Source organism: Pholis gunnellus (genome assembly GCF_910591455.1).
Source record: "Pholis gunnellus genome assembly, chromosome: 2".
NCBI classification, from domain to species: domain Eukaryota; kingdom Metazoa; phylum Chordata; class Actinopteri; order Perciformes; family Pholidae; genus Pholis; species Pholis gunnellus.
The window spans coordinates 11603960-11624663 of record NC_136536.1 but is presented as its reverse complement, the minus strand read 5'-3'; the positions used below and the strand labels follow the sequence as shown (position 1 = coordinate 11624663).

The 20704-nt window shown below is 44.2% G+C and overlaps 2 protein-coding genes across 5 annotated transcripts; one reads left to right on the top strand and one right to left on the bottom strand.

The window, feature by feature from the left end:
- Positions 1-178: 178 nt before the first annotated feature.
- On the top strand, positions 179-4865 carry LOC306709616 (F-actin-capping protein subunit alpha-1-like). Its single transcript, XM_079177828.1, has 10 exons — positions 179-414; positions 1712-1775; positions 1866-1917; positions 2075-2138; positions 2231-2437; positions 2517-2596; positions 2813-2891; positions 2994-3065; positions 3239-3301; positions 3443-4865. Exons 1-10 carry the CDS (start codon positions 376-378, stop codon positions 3581-3583), a joined length of 861 nt encoding a protein of 286 aa, XP_079033954.1. The 5' UTR covers positions 179-375; the 3' UTR covers positions 3584-4865.
- A 777-nt stretch (positions 4866-5642) lies between these two features.
- Positions 5643-19608, bottom strand: LOC306706959 (CTTNBP2 N-terminal-like protein). Of its 4 annotated transcripts, XM_079174215.1 has the most exons (6): positions 19522-19549; positions 17547-17660; positions 17061-17168; positions 9591-9842; positions 9256-9363; positions 5643-8116 (listed from the first exon to the last, which is right to left on the bottom strand). In XM_079174215.1, the coding sequence occupies exons 2-6, from the start codon at positions 17595-17597 to the stop codon at positions 6821-6823; spliced, it is 1815 nt and encodes a 604-aa protein (XP_079030341.1). In that variant the 5' UTR covers positions 17598-17660; positions 19522-19549; the 3' UTR covers positions 5643-6820. The 4 variants fall into 4 exon arrangements, with proteins under 4 accessions (XP_079030341.1, XP_079030343.1, XP_079030344.1 ...); XM_079174217.1 differs by lacking the exon at positions 17547-17660 and having other exon boundaries at positions 19522-19608; XM_079174218.1 differs by lacking the exons at positions 17547-17660; positions 19522-19549 and adding an exon at positions 19329-19475.
- Between the last annotated feature and the right edge of the window lie 1096 nt (positions 19609-20704).

The following is a 20704-nucleotide window of genomic DNA, read 5'->3' as shown; positions in this document are numbered from 1 at the left end:
CTAAGACCATAGTTCATCATATTAGAACAGTTTATTCATTATAGTCACACGTGCCAATACTTTTATTTCGTAGGAACGTTACCTCTACAACACCCAACAGGAAGCAAATACTAATTAAATAACTGAGTTTATACGCCCTCTTGCGTTGCAAACCCGTAATCTTGAGAGTGTTTCACATTGAGTTTATGCCGTGTGCAAAGTTATTGAATTTAGTGTGTGGCATTCCCTGTCGAAGCACGGTAATATAAAGCGTTTTACGAGACGTGATTCAAATTTACTTTCTGGTTTGTATTCATTACATTTTCGTATGTGTAAATGACAACCAGCGCTGCTTGTGTCAGTCAGCTGGAGTAGGTGGGGTCACAAAGAGCCAAGATGGCTGACTTTGAGGAGCCGCTGTCAGATGACGAGAAGGTTTGAAGACTATTTTATTCTTTGCTCAACGCTGTTTACTCTTATTTGTAGAGAGCTACGCGTGTTAAATGTTCACACGAACTTACCGGCTAAGTTTAGGAAAGAGTGCCAGTTTTTGTACACGTATCAAAGTGATGAACTAGTGTTTTTAAAGCTACCACTAGCTAACTAGCCAATGCTAGTTAAAGCTCACCGTTGAGCTAGCCGCGAAATCAGAAGCTGGAAGAGTGGTTTAGCCACTGAAAACTATTTAATGGTTGTAACGTTACCTAGATTAATAGAAATATAAGTATCGACGCACATTTCCAAAAAGTCGGGTTGCAATGTCCATCCCAGTCTGCAGTAATTCAAATGTGTGCTACGCATTCTTCTCATGTTAGCTAACTGGAGCCGCTACCGTTACTTTGGATTTCTGGGTCAAACAGATTCAGTTGCAGCTCAAATACTTGCTAACCACACACGAGCTCGAGGGCAGAATAAGGGTTCCTATAATCTAGATGGAGCCTGATAGTGACACCCTACCGGTGGCACATAATCAGTTGGAGGCAAAGCACTAATTATTATGTTTGGCAGATGTTGCAGAATTACATTTTACGTGCAACGTGACCATATAAAACAACAACCGTAATACCAACACACAGGGAGGTTTCAAAGCTAGAAACCAGAGTGGCGACATTCTCCCGATAGAATCGAGAGATGTTTGAGATTGAGCTCTGTTGTCGTTTAACTGGAAAATCGAGGGCACATCGATGGCATGATTGTACAGCGACATGACACATGAGTCTAGATCAGTCGTTTCTAATGCAGTGCCCATTCTGTGTTCACAACGCAGTGTCTTGATGATTATTCCTTTATTTCCTTGCAAATTACAAGAGCTCTTATTATATTACGTATGTCAATTATACTCTCTGAAGTTAACTATTTCCTAAAAAAAAGCTTGCTGCTATTTTTTGTTATTGTCCAGTGACTTTAATTTTGTAATCAAGATACTATAGTCATTCCTAGTAAACCAAAAATGTTAAGCTGGGTTCATCATAGGAAAAAGGCTCACTGAAAATGCACCTTAGTGTCAGCTATGGCAATATAAGGCTACAACTGGATGCCAAATTAAAAAAACACAATTGGTAGTACATTTTTACTTTTTTGATGGTAGACCTGTTTGAGTACATGTTTGTTTTTATAATTGAGGTGTGAAAACCCTAATTATTTGTAGCATCTCTCTTTGAATTGATTTATACAGCAAGTCATAGTATCACAATCACTTAATTAATTTGTTGCATTTAATTTGCTTCCATAGGTCCGCATAGCGGCCAACTTTGTGACTCATGCCCCCCCGGGAGAGTTCAACGAGGTCTTCAATGGTAAGAAGTAGCCGAGTATGACAAGATGCACATGATGATAATTCATCTTTTAAGAGCAATGCAATGCATAGTTTCTTTTTGTCTTGCTAGATGTGCGGCTTCTTCTCAACAATGACAATCTCCTCCGGGAGGGGGCCTCACAGTAAGTAACACTCAGTTTAAGATAAACGTCAGAAATTCAGATACTCGTTATTTACACAAAAATGTGTGGTTAATATATTAGAGAACATTTTTTGAAAGCATTCTTTTGTGATGTTATAAATGCTCACCGTACCATTTGTCCCATTCTATCTGTCTAGCTCCTTTGCCCAGTACAACATGGATCAGTTTACTCCTGCCAAACTAGAGGGCTACGATGAGCCGGTATGTTTCATGCTTAAGTCTCTCCTCTTCACCCCAGAAGAGCAAGTGGCAAAGCCGGACCTTTTTCAGTCTTTCCTCTCCCGTATTGATAGGTCCTGATCACAGAGCATGGGGACTTAGGCCAGGGACGTTTCCTGGACCCCCGCAACCATTTGGCGTTCCGCTTTGACCACCTCAGAAAAGAGGTGAGCGACGTGCAGCCGTTTGAAGGAGAGACGGCCCTGAGAAGCTGGAGAGATGCCTGCGATACTTCCCTCAGTGCCTACGTCAAAGAGCACTACCCGACTGGAGTCTGCACGGTAAGGTGCACGACAACTGTGACAAAATAGTCTTCAAAGCAATAGACTACATTTTACCTCTACTATCTGTGTGTTGCAGGTTTATGGGAAAACAGTTGATGGTCAGCAAACAATCATAGCCTGCATTGAAGGACATCAGTTTCAACCCAAGAACTTCTGGTACGGTCACCTCCCTGCAAACAAACCGTTTAAAAGCTTATCTGAATATATGTATAAGGATATGTTTTAACATTCATCACAAAGGTTATAAATGACCAGTTTTGCGTGTTTCTTTTTTATTTGTGGTTAAAGTGAAATAATTGGTCTGTCAGTTCTATTAAGCTTCCTGCTGCTGCTGCCTGTTTGTAACGTCGGGCTCCTCTTCTGTTCTCACAGGAATGGTCGCTGTAGGTCAGAGTGGAAGCTCACCATCGGTCAGTCCACCGCGCAGGTGGTGGGAGTGTTGAAAATCCAGGTGAATTTAATTCAGTGCGCTCATCTGCAGAAATGATAAATAAGTCGAGGAACGTTTTTCAAAAACTGCAGCTTATTAACAAAGTTGTTCCTCTGCCTCCAGGTGCACTATTATGAAGATGGAAATGTGCAGCTGGTCAGCCACAAGGAGGTAGAGGAATCAATACCAGTGACTGTAAGTAGAACATGTTATACATGAGCTCTCCTGCAGTCTTTTAATCTGCTCATATTAAACCTTTTGTTACTCACAAAGTTTGAGACTGGCTGTGTCATCTCTGAGTATGTAGAGGAGGTCCTCCAGCTCTGTAAGAAGGATAAAAAGGTGATGATTATGTGTTTTTGAAACAGAATGAAAGCCAGACAACCAAGGAATTTGTCGACATTATTGAGAACGCAGAAAATGATTACCAGGTAAGCAACCTCTTATTGACTACACGTGTATATACTGTTTAAAAATCACAGGCGTTACTTTGATCAAAATGTGCATAAAGAAACATTTTGAGATTAGAACATGTCAAAATATTTTACTTTATTTTATTTTTTTGCCTTCAGACTGCAATCAGTGAGAACTACCAGACCATGTCTGACACCACCTTCAAGGCCCTGCGTCGCCAGCTGCCTGTCACACGCACCAAGATCGACTGGAATAAGATCCTCAGTTACAAAATTGGCAAGGAGATGCAGAATGCCTAGTGGAAGGCCAGGGACTTACCAGAGAGTCGCACACTCCACTGGGCCCAAGAACCCGCATATACATGCGCAAGGACTAACCAAAGCAAAGCTATATCAGTATGGGGCAAGGAAGTAATAAAAACAAACAAAAAAATTATAACTGAAGATCTGCAGACTGTAAGGCACCGATATCCGTCTGCTGTGAGGAAGTTGCGGTTATGAAGATAATCGTGGTTTGGAGAAAGTGGTTATTTCTAGGTGTGTGTTGTGAAAGAGTTGTGTTGGGTCAGTGTGCAGGGCTGTGCTCAGGACCGCTACATAAAAGAAGTAAATCTCCCTTCTGCTGCATAAGTAATCTTAGACCTCCCGAGATTCAGGTGTCGCAACATTTTTCCTTAATTAGACTCGTGCAGGACTGTGATCATGTCACAGTGGAGATCTCAGCACTTACAGTAGAGGACCAGGAAGGCACAAGGCATCTGATGAGAGAAACGAAGCACACCATCACATATCAGGGTTTGATTTAGTACAGGGAGATAAGATTTTTGTTCCACTGTAGTCGCCATGCATGGTAGAATTGTAAAATCGGTACATTGACAGGAAAATGAACAGCAGTCATCTGACATTGTAACTGGTACCAAGCTTAGAGTAATCCTGAACTGACAACTTATAGTTAAGTTATATGTTGCTAATGAAATTGACAGTATTTCAACCTGTTAACATTTATGAGTGGCATGATCCTCAGCATAGCTCTGTTCCTGCACTGTAAACCTGTGTGTGTGTCTGTCAGGGCTGAGGGAGTGTTGTTTTCTGTGTGTGTCTCCACCCATGCAAGCAATGATGACTGAATTAAGATAACGCAACACCTCCTCCATTGCTGTACAGCTTTTCCTTTGTGAAAGGAAAACATGCTCATATTAACCAAGATTTATTTGCCAAAATGTCTTTCCTATGGTAAAGAACTCCATCCTCCCATGTATGCAAATTTCTATTTTAATATGCTGGTTTTTGTTGAGTCTTAGAATATTGCACTCTGAACTGTAACGAACTGTATTGGTCAATGCCAAGTGAATGCAAAGCAGTTGCCATGTAAGGCAAGAGACTATATCCGTTACATGACTTCTGTAAGGCCATATCATACTGGTTGTGTTACATAATGTCTAAGTAGGCTGACTCTGGATCAGTTACTTGTTAGCGATGCAATGTGCTGTGTTCAACCCTCACACTATACTACAACTGTGTGCCGATCGGTTATGAAGTTTACGACTGTACTGCCCCATTCTGTTGTAAAATAAATGGATTGAACATCTTGGCTAGATTGTTATTTTACATTCAAAAGATTTCTTTCGAAGGACACGTTTGCGCTGTCTCAGATGCCAACGGTGCGTTGGAAAGTATCACTTGAGGCTTGAGAAAAGAAGATCCTGCACACTGCTCTTGCTGAGCGTCGATGTATTCATCATACCAACGTTTCGGACCCTCTGGACAACAATTCATCCGCCCACTACTCCAAGTTTGAGTCGAGTGTAATGAGTAGACAATTATGTCTGATATCAGGCAAGCTGGGCAATGTGAAAAAGGAGTTATTAACAGTATTAGTATCAATTAACGGTCTAAAAATCAAATGAATGCTGCCACAACACTCAGAATTCAGTCAGCATGTTAACAAAATTCAAGACCACATGTAATGTTACTCATTTCGTACCTGAAAAAGAGACTCATCAACAATGCTGGGACGGGAAGCTTCCTCTTGGCATACAACAACATGGCACAGCACAACACCGGCATCTCCCCTCTGCCCTCGGTAGGCATGAAAAACCAATCACAAGCGTCATCTCTAACTAATAGATTAACTAAGCAGGTAGATATTCTGATAGTTTTTAACCTTGCTAACTTCATTTATGTTTTAACTGGTTTCACAAGACTTTTGTTATTATAGGACTTTTTACATTCACGGTTATAGCCTATTAATAAATGAATACTCTTTCGTCCCTGAGACTGTTTTTATTGCCTATTGAATTTATATATATTATCAGCTTCCAAATAAAATAATAAAGCACTAGATAATGCAGGTGTTCTTGATATGCATATTTATTACAAGAGACTGATGGACATTGCCCCTCACAGTGTATAAATCTACAGATTTAAATGTATTAGCTACAACAATTAGTTTCTATCAATTCTTGAGTTTAAAGATTTTAAAAAATCATGTTAAACCTAAAACAAACAGGTGTAGCACTGTTAGGACAAGACACAACACTATATGTAAATTATTTGACAGAGACTATAGAAACAGTTACAGTAGCAAGATTCAAACCTTTCGTCCCCATTATGTCCATTGATGGAATATCCCCCAAAGGGTTGTCACATAATCATGACTTGGTCCTTCTTGGTTTGGGTAAAGCAGAAGTTAAACTTCCCTGAATCAAAATAATATAAATTGTTGACATAGAGTATCTTACAGTAATGTTGTACAAAGTGTGCCCCCCTTTTAGGGACAAGATTCAGTGTATTCATGACAAGTGTAAAAGAAAGAAAGACTGCACATGTGGGTGATGTTCATTCACAGAGAATCAACTGTGAATTTTTCAAACTGTTTACAGTATAATAGTGTTTTCATAGACCATCTCAACGGGAAGTGCATACGGATTTATTGGAAAAACATTTAAAAACTACTCACTATTTTAATGTGAAATGGTGATAGCTACACATTTGCTATACTCTACATCCGTGTATTTCAGCCCTTCTACTTGCTATACAGTGTTGCTTCTGACTAAAGTCTTCTTTTGATTCTAACATGATGCATCATTTGAGCATTAAGGGGAAAACAAAAGGAGTGTTGTACTGTGAAATCTTGTTCAAATGTCTTCAAAAAGGTCAAAACCAAACAGGTCTTTATATGATTTCTAAAACACCCTTAATATGAAGTTAAAGTGTAAAATAACATAGATAGTTTCATTCTAAAACTTACAAAAAATCCTATATAAGAGAGTAAAGACAGGAATGTTAATAGAAATATTTAAATCCGATTTTTTTTCTTCAAAAATCACAATATACTATATTTTATTTCAAATAGTTCTTTTCTGATTGTTTCTCAGTTTGTGGTATAGAGGTGACAAACTCTTAGTCCAGCTGTGAAGTGTCTGTCCTACTGATTATGAGTGCTATGAAGTGGGTTCAAGGGCCACGATGGCAACGATGGTGCTTACAGTAAGTGTTGATTCAGGCCTGACTTAGTTAGTTTGTATAATCTGTCCGTTAGCTGCTGGAAGATAAAACCAGGTCTGGCTCCTTGGCTCCTTCCTGCCCACTGTTGCTGTGTCCACAGTTCCCCGTCAGCTCTGGGAAGAGGCTGATCCGAGCAGAGTGACTTGGGGAGCCCGGAGTCGGACTCATGCCGGGCCTCTTGGCAAGGACCGGAGGAGGGTGGGCCCTCTCTGAGCGAGGAGTGAGGGGGGAGCGGATGCCCGGTGATAGAGGCCCTGAAGAAGGCGACCGCCCCCCGGGAGGAGTTGCCGCTATGTTGCGGTAGTCTGTACCGAACGGAGAGCTGCTGATTGGTGCCAGCTTGACGCCCGCCTGCTGACTGGTGAAGCGGGACAGCACCTGAGTGACAGTGTTGCGGGCCAGCTGCTTAGCTGAGCTGTGCTCTAGTGGGGGAGGGACGGAGGAGGTGGTGGGGGAGAGGTCCCTCGGGGAAAGAGGGCCACCATGCTGCTGCTCCAGCTCAGCCTGGCTCTGGAACTTGTGCCGGGCGGCATGGAATCGCTGGTTGACACCGGCCTGGTAGGAGGACTGATGGAAGCCCGGGCTGCCCAGACGCTTGGCGAGAACGGGCGAGGAAATGGGGGAAGAGGAGAGGGAAGAGGAGGCCGTGCTGGAGGGAGAGTGGGGGTGCGGATGAGGGTGAGGGTGAAGAGGGGAATGCAAAAGTGCTCCTCCCCCATTCTCTACCACCCCTCCATGTTCTGGTCCTCTCCCCTCCTGTGTTGGTTCTGACTCTTTATGAGTGTGATGGCCATTGACCTTTGGTAGTGAGGAGGATTTAGGGGCGACAGTTATCTTTCCATCTGGCTCAGTCTGCACAGAGGTGGACCCCACCACGGAAAGTGATTCTTTCCCCACTGTCACAGCCTCCTTCACCACTTCTTTACCCCCTCCAGTTTCAGCCAGCCTCAGCCTCAGCTCCTCCAGCTGCCTCTCTAGCTCCCTACTCCTCTCCTCCTCTTTGCTGAGCCTGGTTTTCATCTCCTCTCTTTCTGAGTCAAACTCAGCCAGCTCCCTTTCAGACCTCACCTCTAGCTGGGCCGCCCTGCTCTTCTCGTCTTCAAGGGCCCCCCGGAGCTTCTCCAGGGCACTGGTCTCCTCTTGGAGCAGAGTGCGAAGTTGGGAGACCTTGTGAGCATCCTCTTGCGCCTGGCTGCTGGCCTTCTGGAGCTCCAGAGTCAGGTTTGATGAGAGCTGTTGCTGCTGGGACAGTGACTCCTCCACCTGGCTCACTGCCTGCGCTTGCTCCTTCTCTAACTTCCGCACTGTTGCACGCTCCACTTCCAGCTAAAAAGGGAGAGAGAGAGATACACGCTAAGAGTCAAGGCGAGGCAGCATTTCCACATTTGACCACAAGGAGGCAAAATAACACTGCTTACATTAGATCCAACTCAGGTTGGGAAACAGTAAGGTTTTAAGAAAATATAATTGTTGTTTTTGCTCAAAATGGGTTTTTTGGGGGATATGTATTGTTGCACTGAACCCATTATAACTGAGCAATATAATTGAGTGGCCTGCAACTGTATTTTTTAAGTGATGAATTATATCCTTTTGTTTATTTTATTTATTTTTTGGCAGTAGCATTCATGACACTCGCTCTCCTGAAGCTGTCATTTCATTCAAATCGCTTATCTGAAATATATACAGGGGTATAAAAAATATTAAATTTGCTTTTATTAGACACAAAGACGAAGACATGTCTGTATGTGTCGTTACAGGGTCAGAGAAAGAAGCTGTTGTTCATGGTTTTGCCCTTTAAATAATAATTTGCTTGTTTGTGGAAAGTTCAGATTGCCATTACATCATTACTTGCTGACTAGGCAACTTCAAACCTTTGATGAGTTAAAGAAGGAAATGGGAGGTGATGAAATACAACCTAGTGTATATGATTACTGTACAAAAACAACACAGGCAGGAAAGCCTGAGGAGGACTGGGAGACACTCAGGAAACCTCCCTAAGCCATAAGGCCGCTGTCTAAAGTTTGTATAGTGGCTGAATGTGTGCTCACAGTGTGTGTGCGCCAGATGATCTTGCATCAGACATGGACATTCATTATCTCAGGTTTCCTGAGGCCATAAAGCCACATGGCTGCTGGACAACTAAACAATGGCCTCTTCCTCCTCCGTTTCCTGTGGAACAGCCCTGCGCTTGTGCATACGAGTGCTTGTGTTTGTCTGTACTTGAACAGGCCAAGCCCCTGTCCACCCTACTGGGTTACACAATAGAACTGCAACGATGCTTCCCTGCTCAGTCGCTTGGTTTTAAATCACAGCTGCCACACTGAAGAAGGACACGGCGCAGACGGGCGGAGGAGAGGCAAAGGGAAGCAGAAACATCTCTTCCACCAGATGTGCTCGTCTATCTTTAAGACTTTACCAAAGGTACAAATACATACACACATATTGCAACAGTACATCAGCCATACCTGTTGCAGCAGTTTGTCCCTTTCTGTCTGCAGCATAAGGGTGAAATCATCACTCTGCGCAGACTCCTGAGCACGCCGTCGTTTTTCCTCCTCCAGATCAGCTATCATCTATCAAACAATGACACAATGAAATCACTTGACATGCAGACAGGGTTCTTGTTACAGGATTCAGTGCATTCATTTGAAAACATTCTCAACCTAGCCTATTGTACAAAGTGTGACGCTGGCTGGATACTTGGGTTGTTGCAACATTGTCCAGACACTGAAGTGAAGAGGAGTGAGCTCTAGAACTCACTATGTGTGTGTGTTTGTGTGTTGACGACTGCATTACTTACCCTCCTGTGTCTGCTCTCAGTAGCAGCCAGCTGTCCCATCATCCTCTCCTGCATCCTCTTGCAGTGAGACATGACCAGTTTAAGCACCGCCAGAGGGTTCGGTCCCACCGCCCGGCCCTGCTGGTGTGTGCGAGACTGGGTGAGCGTGTTCTGGCGCTCTGAGGACTCGCTGTCCCGCTGCAGGGCCAGGAAGGGATCGCTGAGGTCGTACTCGCCATAACGCTCCTGGACGAAAGCATCTCTGTGCTGAGCCTAGAGACACACAAACAGACAGCACACATGTAATTGTACTGTTTGGCTGTTCCTTTAACAGCAGGTAAATCTACCTGTGGCCTACAGGAAGAAAAAAAAACAATGCGTCTGTGTATGGCAGAAGATGGATTTGACAGGATGAGGTTTTCGCATCGCAAACAGAACAGAAGACTGACTTTTAGGTAATAACTTTATGTATCATATCACTATCGAACATAAGACTCGTGAGTAAGTGTGTGCAGGAAATCTGTGTGCAATGATGTTATTGTCAGTGTGAGCAAAGCAGATGGTCGTTCCTCTCAATCCAAACACAAAGAGGTGAAGCGCGGCTGTCCAACCCCCACCAGGGGCAGATGTTAACTCCTCCCCAGGGATGCAGGAGTGAAGGACCGGGTCCATGAGATCAGACACAAAACACAGAGCTGTTTCTAATGAAGATGCTATATTATACCTCAGCGAAAAACGAAATAATTGAATAAAGAAAAAGATACCAAACTTGTTACGGGTAAAAATGAAATCCAGAGCGCAATCAACTACCTTCCATTTACCATATCCTTCTCAGGCGTGTTTGAGAGAAGCAGGCTGGAATGAGAAATGAAGTGACACGTGATAGGGCCTCGTTGACCTCACTGCGGGACACAATGATATATCATCCGGATGTCTCATTAACTACATACAGGGAGTAGGTTTGAGTTCTGGAGGCCTACAGCGTCAGCTGGCCGGGCTAGTGACGTAAGTACAAGCCACAGAGTTCAATCCACGTGCCTTTGGGACACCCGTCGCTGTCTCCCCACACAGTCCTCATCAGACACCCCGGTCCTCCGGCCCCCTTCCTCTCCCTGCCCAAACACGCATTGCAACTGAATTCCTCTGCTTGTTCATTTCTCAGAAAATGCCTCTCTCTACTTTCGCCTCTCTGCCAGCGTGTTTTTCTCACACGCTCTCAGACTGTGGAAGCACACACTCACACACACACACACACACACACACACACACGCACCCTGAGGACATCAGTAAGGAGGCAGTATTTGAGGCTGAACAAAGAATGTGACCCTCAGTGAAGAGATTACAGGACTTGGACAAAGACACTGTCTCAATGCCTTCAGTTTTACGCATTGTCTCCATGTCTGAAAGGGTACGAGTGTGTATGTGTGTGTGTGTGTGTGTGTGTGTGTGTGTGTGTGTGTGTGTGTGTGTGTGTGTGTGTGTGTGTGTGTGTGTCTATTTTCCCCCTTTTTTTTGATTATAAATGTGTATGTGTGTGTGAGCCATTTGCACATTCACCTGTGGCTGTGTTTTTGTGCTGGGCTTTGGCCTAAAGCTGTAAAGCTTCTTCATCTAGCTGGAGACAAAACTGCAGCTTAATGAGTTAAATAACTGCTTAAATAGACCATTAAGGGTCGGACTGTGATTGGATTGTGTGTGTGTGTGTGTGTGTGTGTGTGTGTGTGTGTGTGTGTGTGTGTGTGTGTGTGTGTGTGTGTGTGTAGCAGTCCTAGCCTAGAGTCTGGTCTCCTGTGGTTTTCTTGGGATACTTCTGATCATAATGACAGAGTGTGCTTTCTTCTATGAGAGGGAACAACAAGCAAACCCTCTCTTCTGCAAAGCTCTTATTTCTGCCCAGCTACTGATGACAAATGTCTCTACAAGAGAGAATATATTCTATGCTATTCATTCACCGTTTCATAATCAAGAATTCTGTTTTTGAATTCGCATCAAGTATATAAGAATTCCTCTACGATTCCGTGCAGTGTCGTAGCTATCAACACGTGTGCTACAGCTTGTTCTAGCATTGCCTTCTCCAACAGCTTCTATCCTCTAATGCAGTCCCGCAGCTGTGACGAGGTGTGAAAAACAATCTGATGCTTTTCACCTGGAAAAATCCTGTCAGTCAGTTCCCTACAGCCTCAGGGCACAATCATGCCCTTGTGTGAGCTGAAGAGAGCCAGGGAGTCCCGTTTCCTGAGAGAGCCTCTGCAACGACTGTCACACAATGAAGTCAGCAGCTCAGACTGGTATTGGGTGCACATCTCCTGTTACACATGAACAGTTTAGCCTTTAAGCTAACTGCTAAATAGTACTGTGGATGAAAGAAAACAGAGAATTGCTATCAAAATGAGCAGGAATGCACGCACATATCTATATGCGTGTGCATGAGCAGGCATGTGTTTGCACACCGTGCTGCACGAGGTTCTTAGCATAACCGTCCGTTTCCGGGGTAACATCTCAAATCCAGCAGCTTTGCAGTGGGGGGTTATGGGAAAAGAATGCGTTGCTGGTGAATTAGTCTACTAGTCAGAAGAACAGTTAGACACACAGAGACAAAAGGACAACAGGACCAGACCTGTCGGATATGAAAAGCTTCTTTCATGGAACTTAAGGAGTACCGCGCAAGCGCCTTTGCAACAAGAGGACAGAGGACAATGCGGAATAAACGAGTAGATGAGGTTGTAGTTCCATTCAGTTATTTCAAACCAAAAACAGGAGTTTATAAATTGAGACTTTTGATCATAAACCTGCCGTGCAAGAGAAGCAGAGTGTCGGGTAATGCTCGAAGCGTAGAATAGGAGACGGGCTACAGTGAGAAGCAAAGAACAACAGCAGACAGTCGGTCAGCTGCAGACCATCCTCTTCAGATTGATGTCTCCGTCTTCAGGGTTTCCTTGGATGAGGAAGTCAGTAGTGCCGTTTGTTTTCTCCCGGGGAGTTGACACAACTGCTCTGCTCTAGTCAATAGCAGAAAAGAACAAATAGTCAAAGGGCCGCTCGTCAGCCTGAATAACAGGCCTCGGCAGTTGAGAAGTATCAATCCACCGGCAGTCACATCTGATTGAACAGAGCTGGTGAGGCTGCAAACTCAAACAGACACAAAGGGCACTGACCCATTTTGTCGGTCATTACAGAACAGTCTTCTGGGGAAACTCGTAGCAAATGAGAAAGTGAGACAATGTCTTTGACTGCAAAAAGAAGAAAAGCCTCTGCTTCTAGTGCGTTACCGACCCAACAGTACACATGCCTTAGTTTGGTCGAGCACTAGAAAGGGAGGCTGTGGTGACAGCCTGGTGCTGGGGACTAATGACTAGCTAACCAGCCACTAGGGACAGTTATAATCATTATCTACACAACTTACAGGATGAGATTGTGTCGCGTTTACTTGGGAGAGCCAACATTGCGATTGTACCCACTTTAAGCTGCATTCGTTGATTTTTGGCAAACTGTCCAAGAAGCTAAAAGACAAATGTGTGACAATGGTCGGCTGTAAAACCAAAATAATCATCTAAAGGAGGATGGACGATTAAAGAGAAGCTCTGTCGTGCTAAAGAGTTGGATGATAATACTCTGTGGTTCCGACACTACAAGCAACGGCTTTCATGTTTAATTTAAAAGTAATAGATAGTGGAGCCTTGTGCACTCTCATTGACCGACATTTCCAGGATGAGAGCAGTTACTTTGGTCCATAATGGGCCAGGTGTACCGTCATACTGACAATATAGCGGCACCTAGTTTGGGCCCTCATCTGTATTTACTGAGAACTCACTGAGATTGTACTGAATCAGCATCGTAAAAAAATTGGAGAATGAATAACCGGTGAGTATATCTCATTTGTGCACGTTCTGCATCATTCATTTCTCAAATGTGTACATTAAAAATACCGTCCGGGAAGTTCACTAAAAGCGAACACTGGTTTTAAATGACATGGCAAGCCATACCAGTCTCATAGTGTCTCATGCAGACGGTGCAGAGAACAGAAAATAGAAGAGAGTGAGAAAGAGTGAGCAAGAGAGCCAAATGAGATTGTAAGTGCAGACTTTTTTGAAGTGTAAACTGAGGTGTGTGTGTGCTTGAGGATTAAGCTTTGTCCTCCACACCTCTCAGCCACACATTAAAGATGGCAATAAAATGACGGCAAACAACACCTCACCTAACTTTAGGGGCCGTGCAACGAGACAACTTCCAAGTAACGTTTAACTGCCTCGGTCGCTATCATCAGTGGTTAGTGATGAAACATGGGAGCAGGTGATCTCAGTCTTTGGTCAGGCAATGCTTTTGGAGGAGCATGACATATCATTAGGTGGAACAAGGAAGTGCTCCGGTATTTCTTGAAACAGAGTCATAAAATGAAATTTGTCACTGATGCAGACACAGGCACACAGGCATTGAAAGAGCATTTGTTCTTCTTATCTCAGACTGACCTCCTGTATCACTAATCTATTTGTAGCAGGCAAATACTCAGCGCTGTTCAGTGCAAATACCAGCGCAGGGTGGAACTTATTACCACTACAGATATGATCCATTATTTTCGAGCTGGGTCTCGGGATAAGAGAGGCTGCCATAAAAGGACATCCTGAGGAGAACAGTACCCGACCTGTGTCGCTCACATGGACTAATCATTGCTGCGAGTTGGGTACTTTGATGTCATCTCAGAATTGTCCGGTCAGCGAGCTTTACTCACTCAGGCCTCGGGCTCAGGATGTTATTATCGAAGCGCTTCACTGACATCATAGAGCAGAGTGCATTACGCTGTTCTATTAGGTATTTCCTTGCTTTTAAAGGCACCCTCTCTTGACAACATGTCCAAATTGGGCAGTGATTCTTGTAGGAGGAACACAATATACAATCTTATCTGAACAGCCCATTCTAGCCGGGCCCTATTGTTTTAGGGAATCGGGAAAACACGTCAGCCTGCAAAAATAGACATAGCCTTTTAGGATTCACAGGATATGACATCATGTGGAACACACAAACAGGACCTGCTGAGCATGACTGCAACATTTTATCCACATCAACCATCTGATGTTCTGGGTGAGCAAAGTTCAATCCATTGCCAAGCAGCGATATTTGTGTCACAGCCACAAGTTCTCAAGACCACAAAAACAACAGGTTCAAAGCAGAGCTGAGATTTATATATTTATATATCAGTGTCGGCCGTTGGTTTCACACGGTGTTCACTCGTTTACTTGGTGTCTCGAAAGCAGCGCAACAACAATTTAAGAAGGACTGACTTTCGAGACTGAGAACTTGCTCTCCGCTGGATTTATGCCATGTATGCCTGACAGAGAGAAGATAATAGTGGCATTAGTTCCAGTATAGATATAGACAATCATCAACTCAAAAGATACGCCACTCCTGTTGGAATGCAGAACCTGTTTCGGGTGTCATGTTCTCAGGAATGTTCAGCTCTCATAAATCTGCTTCTCTGCCTCCCTAGTGATGAGAACTAAAAACAGTAAAGTGAAGAATCTGTAGAGACAAGTCCCAAGGGTGGCGCCATCTTATTAGTAAGCAAACACTGATACAGTTCCAAGTTTCGAGGGGGAAGGGTTAAAAAGGCCCCTGAATGCGAATGTCCCAAGAAATCTACAAGCAACCCAAGTACATTTGAAGTTGGAAAAGAGTGGTGGGGATTTGAGAGCCTCTTTTGCCTTACTCAGCCTGACAACACTGAGGTGAGAGCTCTAGATAGAGAAAAAAAACACGGTGGCATGTCACGGCCCAGGAAGAAATCCCAGAGGGGAAATGAAAAACAGAAAAGACAGAGTGTACAAACAGACCTCTTGGGTGCAAAATCAATGCACGGACACAGAGCTCAATATAGGACACATTAGCCTGCCATCAAACCCCAACGCCCCCCCAACACCCCCCCAACACCCCCCCCCCCCCCTCTGCGGTCACGTGTCTACACACAATCTGCCCTTACGTGAACCAGTCGGTGAAAAATGGTGTACAGGCCCCCAGTGGTAACAAGGGAAGTCTGTGATTTGAGCCTACAACTCTGTACATCCTCTCCACAATAAACACTGCAGCCTTTAACTGGCCCACCAGAGACCATCAGTGTGTGTGTGTGTGTGTGTGTGTGTGGGCAGATAGGACATGGGTCATGGTCAAACATTAAAGACCACCCCATAATGTTGCTGTGTGCGCGAGGACGAGAGAAGGAGGAAAGGAGGGGGAAAAAGCGGTTAAAGATACGGAACGAGAAATCAGCACAGACAGCCAGGCGACTGTACATTTGTCCTGAGGGGAATGACGTGTGCGTTGAGTTTTTTCGGCAAACCCTGCCTTCATCAGATCTTTAAAAAACAACTGCCGTGACAGATGCTTCTGAGCCGGTGCGGTTGGATCGACTTCCCCTCAGGCCCTGGCAATGAAATTCTCCCATGATGACAGCCTCGTTTGGATGTAAGACAAACTTCATTATCGAGGCCTGTTCATTAGAACAAGGCAGTCCTGGTTGCTACTTGTCCTTATCACAACTTCAATCACTATTTCAGACAATGAGTCAAGCATTCAGGGCCTAAGCAGCTTCACCTAAGCATGGAGCAGCTGCTGCGGCCAGGAGTCTCGACGAAAACATTGCCAGGCATTGTAGCCGAAGGTGAGCTGTGCTCCTTCACTTCAACATGAATGACTGAGTCACACAAAACTGAGGATTTAAGGTTGTTGCTGCATAATGCCTGCGGTGCTGTTCACTCAAACTGTGGACAATGTCCCTCAGAACATTCAGAAGTGGTCTGAGATGCACAGATGCCTTGAAAGACTGCCTCGTCATCTCTGTAGTCTGTGTTTAGGGATCGAAACACAGCTGGATACAGCTGATTTGCGAGTGCCAAACAACTCTCACAAGGTTTGCGGTATGTACCCGAGGCGAGGTGCCAAACAGCCACCAAAGCCTTCACTTTGGCCGAGGGCACATTTCTGTTTCGATTCAGCGACAACGGGAGTTTTCCCAGATCAAAACAAATAGTTGCTTCAGACACATTTGACACAAATCAGGTGTGAACTGTAGTAAGTCTGAACTAACGCCTGGACACAATGTGGACGTATCCAGGGTCTGAATAGTGCCTGAATGGAAATAAACACAGATTTCAACTGGTCTGACCAGCAATAATGTGTGCTCTGGTGAAATAAAAGGCCTGGGAAACCAGAATGACTCCTGCGCCATTGTCTTTACTAGCTCTGTTTCCTTAGCTTCCTGTTTACACATCCCCTCCCTGCTAGCTCACATTCTTTTTGGGGGGGTGTCATGCTGAAACCGGTCAATGTTAGTGTCCAAGGATGTCTTCAGTAAAGACAGAGAAGAGTTGTATTTAATGGGTAGCTGTGATGGCTATAGTCCTATTTCCCAGTTGTTGTTATCGTGTATGCTGCTACATGTATGTGAGGTGTTCTGAGTCTACGGGGGGGATTTGTGTGTGTCAGACGTAGTGGCAAACTCACCCTGAGGGCATGTATGACCACATCCTGGGCCTCCAGCTCTCCTTCCAGGACACTGAGGAGAGTCAGCAGCTCGGCTCTGCTTAGAGCCTCCACATTCATCTTCTCATCCTGAGGAGACAGAGGGAGTGTTAAAGAGGTAAAAGAAGCAAATAAACACAAAATGCAATCAGAAGGATTTAGCGAATCAATAAATAAAAACGGTCCCAGGTGTGAGAACATTTGTTCTTTCGTGTAGCATATTAGCACTTTAGTATTAGATTATCGGAGTGCATTTATGGAACTCGGGGTCCCATCTGTGGCCTCTCACTGGGTTGTGCTCAGGGTTATAAACAGGAAGTCATTAGCATATCTGCATGTTAAGTTGCTGAAGGGACTGAGGACAGTTGTTATCTCTAGTCTGTTCTCACTGAGAAGATTCAGTGGGTTTCCAAATACCAACAGGGTTAGACGAACGTGATTGATTGAAACGTGTTATTTGGCACACACTTTTAAGGTATTAGCCATCCCGCACTCCATCCACTGTATCCTGTGATTCATCCGCTAGGTCCAGTCATAGTCATAGGGTCCAGACATAACACACTTCACACAGCAGACATCATCCTTAAAATCAAGAGAAAGACAAAACACAGCTGACTTCATCTTGGGTAACGTCGCTTCCATCTTATTTACAGTGCCTTGTAATGCTGCGGCCGCTCCTTAGATTGTTAATTATGTGTGTGTGACGAGGATATGTGCAAGCTGGGAGGTCAGATAACAGCAGCTGTAATGATCAGCCTGTCTCTTACACCTTATGTTGTTCTCTCTTTGTCACACACACACACACACACACACACACACACCATGAATAAATGAACAGACGCAGGATGCTTTGAAGGTTTACGGTATAGCCTGTGCAAGATTAAAATCCCAAGTGTCTTGGTAAGGTGTTGGGCTGCCAGAACAGCCCCAGGGTGATGCTGTGAATCACAAGGGTCCCAAATATATACTGTAGGTGTTCAATTGAGATTAGATGTGAATCTGATTCTCATCATTTTCCTGCTCGCCAAACCATTCAGTGACACCTCATTTGTTATGTTTTTCCTCACATTTATTTTATGTATTTGTCACCCGTCTCTATTAATACTAAAAGCAACTGTCCTCATCTTCACTTTAAACTAACCTCTCCTCTTCTCTGAAAGCAACGGTTGAACCTCAAGTGAAGGCTACCGTTTACTTTCTTGCACCAGCGCCCAAATTCTTCGGTGCATTCTGTGGCTCACCACACATTCACAGCAAAGCAACAAAGTGTCTGTGCAGCACTGGTGACTCACTTATAGTCAGACACACACACACACACACACACACACACACACGCTCTGATGTAAGTTAGCTTGGATATTAGTGTGTTTGAGCTGTTGGCTGTAAATGTAGGCAAATCTCTCTCTCTCTCTAAATGTGTCACCCGATATCTGTAAATTATCTTCCATGGAAAATCCTTCCAACATTCCAGGGATGCCCAGACCACAGGAAGCATCACTCCAGAGTGAATCCTTGGATCCCACTCTGTAGCCCGCCTTTTAAAAGGCAGAGTTGCAGTTTGACTTTAATATGGACACCCTGCCAATGTACCAGTGTTGTCACGAGATGGTACATCCATGCAGATCAGCCAATGATGATGAAGGCGGATCTACAAGTCAATATAAAAAGGCAGAACAGCTAAGTGTCACTATAGTCTCATGCGTGTATGTGTGTGTGTATGTGTGTGTGTGTGTGTGTGTGTGTGTGTGTGTGTGTGTGTGTGTGTGTGTGTGTGTGTGTGTGTGTGTGTGTGTGTGTTCACACACTGCAGTTCACGGCTTTACAATCATCTCTCAAACAAAGCCTGGGTTACACTTTACTCATCCTCGCTGAGTAACCAGGAAGGGTCCGTGCTGGGACCGCTCAGTGTGTTCAAAGCACTACATGGTGGCAGCGGTTGCTCAGGATCCACCTGCCCCGTGGGGCCTTTTGTCTGACACAGGGGACTATGTCATTATTTTCCGTGTTGGCAACATTCACTTCAATTGCTCAAGTGTCCCAGAGATCACACAAACACCAAACTAGCCATCATATATAGATTCCCTGGAGTGATAATGGCAAAATCAATAGTGCATCAATATCGCTGAAGTAAACACACCCATTAGCCCGAACATTAACTCAACATAAGACCCCTGGTCCTCAGCGACTGTTACTCTATTTAATGTATTTCTAAATACTATTTTAGCATTATTATTAAGCACAAAGTCCTACCTGTTTTGCGGCTGTAAAGTTTCACTTAGGCTAATCTGAAACGGCAAAAACCACATCCAGAACGAGCAAGTCGGGTCAGAAACCTGTCTATGGACTTTTGCATTTTCTTACTAAAATCCCTGACTAAGTTGGAGGCATAATTTCTGGAAGCCATGTAGCGAAATACTCCCACAACCTTCCGTGTAAAACATACCTTCATGCGCCCCGCTCAGCCCGCATTAATTGTTCTCCAAATCCAAAAAGGAGGCTCCCCAACGGCATGAATCAAAGCGGTTCACTGTCATCAGCGAGGGCGAACAACAGACGGTCAGTGACGACGCCGCCAGCCAATCAAAGGGGCGTAGTGTTACAACCCGGCCAATGGCTCGCAGGCTTTTCGCTAGGGGGCGGGGATTAGGGCGTTCCGGGTTCTGTGGGATAAACCTCTTTGTTTCGGACGTCCAGTGTTGATTTCCACCCATTATTGTCAGGCAGCGTGAATTGTTTGAATTGATAACAGATTTGGCAAAATGATGGCACACTATAGTTGCATGCTTACTTCACGTTACAATAGTAGCATCTACATTTGAAGTGAGTGCACTTCAGGTGTGGATTATGTGTAGCCTAATCTAGAGCACACATGCATTTTGAATTCGATTTAAATGATTGCAAAGTATGCTCCTGCACAGACAATCCGTACATTTACCACGAGAACTCATAGAGCAGGTTATTTCTCAAAAATCCCCTAGAGATTTAACGTCTCGTGGGGGAGAGGGCTTGCGTCGTCTCTCACTGTGTTGCGTCGCCCCCTAACGGCCAAGTAGCAGTATCGCAACATAATGTGCCTTATTTCAAACCTGCCACATTGGAGATCATGATTTAAAATAGCAGAGCAGGAAGTGCTGGTTTTGTCACACAATATGGGTGTGTGAGGTCATGGTGCCATTCAGCACCTTGAAGCAATGTCCTAACATTTAAAAGTTATTCAGTGGAATAGAGGGTTTGGCATTGAAAAGTCTAATCTTGTTCTTTACATCCCCTTCTTTTGTTTCTCTACCTTTTCTTTTAGACTCTTTTAGAACATGATCTTTGAGGCGTTTTTGTTAGAAGATCTGTTCCTATTGTTACTGAAAGACAAATATGTTATCGCCCTACAAGCCTGCATGTCTATCTCACCTCTGTACACACCAGACTGAAAGTCCTGAATTCAAAATGTAAGTAAAAGTGTTATTCTGCTAAGCTGTCAATGTACCTTGACATAAGTACAAGTAGTTTAGTTAATTTTCACAACTGCTATTACATTTTCTTGTTTGCCTAAAATGACAGATTACTAAATCTGATACATTTTAAGGATTACCATTTTCAAAAATGTGACAAAGCAGCGAGACCACACAGAC

Bases quoted from the DNA above. Each gene is read 5' to 3' on its own strand.
- LOC306709616 (XM_079177828.1), top strand. From the start codon at position 376: ATGGCTGACTTTGAGGAGCCGCTGTCAGATGACGAGAAG. The intron at 2,892-2,993 runs GTGAATTTAATT...CTCTGCCTCCAG, and splicing joins TGGGAGTGTTGAAAATCCAG to GTGCACTATTATGAAGATGG. The intron at 3,066-3,238 runs GTAAGTAGAACA...TTTTTGAAACAG, and splicing joins AGGAATCAATACCAGTGACT to AATGAAAGCCAGACAACCAA.
- LOC306706959 (XM_079174215.1), bottom strand. From the start codon at position 17,597: ATGAATCACAGGATACAGTGGATGGAGTGCGGGATGGCTAATACCTTA. The intron at 9,364-9,590 runs GTAAGTAATGCA...ATTGTTTGATAG, and splicing joins CTGAGAGCAGACACAGGAGG to ATGATAGCTGATCTGGAGGA. The intron at 8,117-9,255 runs GTATGGCTGATG...CTCCCTTTTTAG, and splicing joins GGGACAAACTGCTGCAACAG to CTGGAAGTGGAGCGTGCAAC.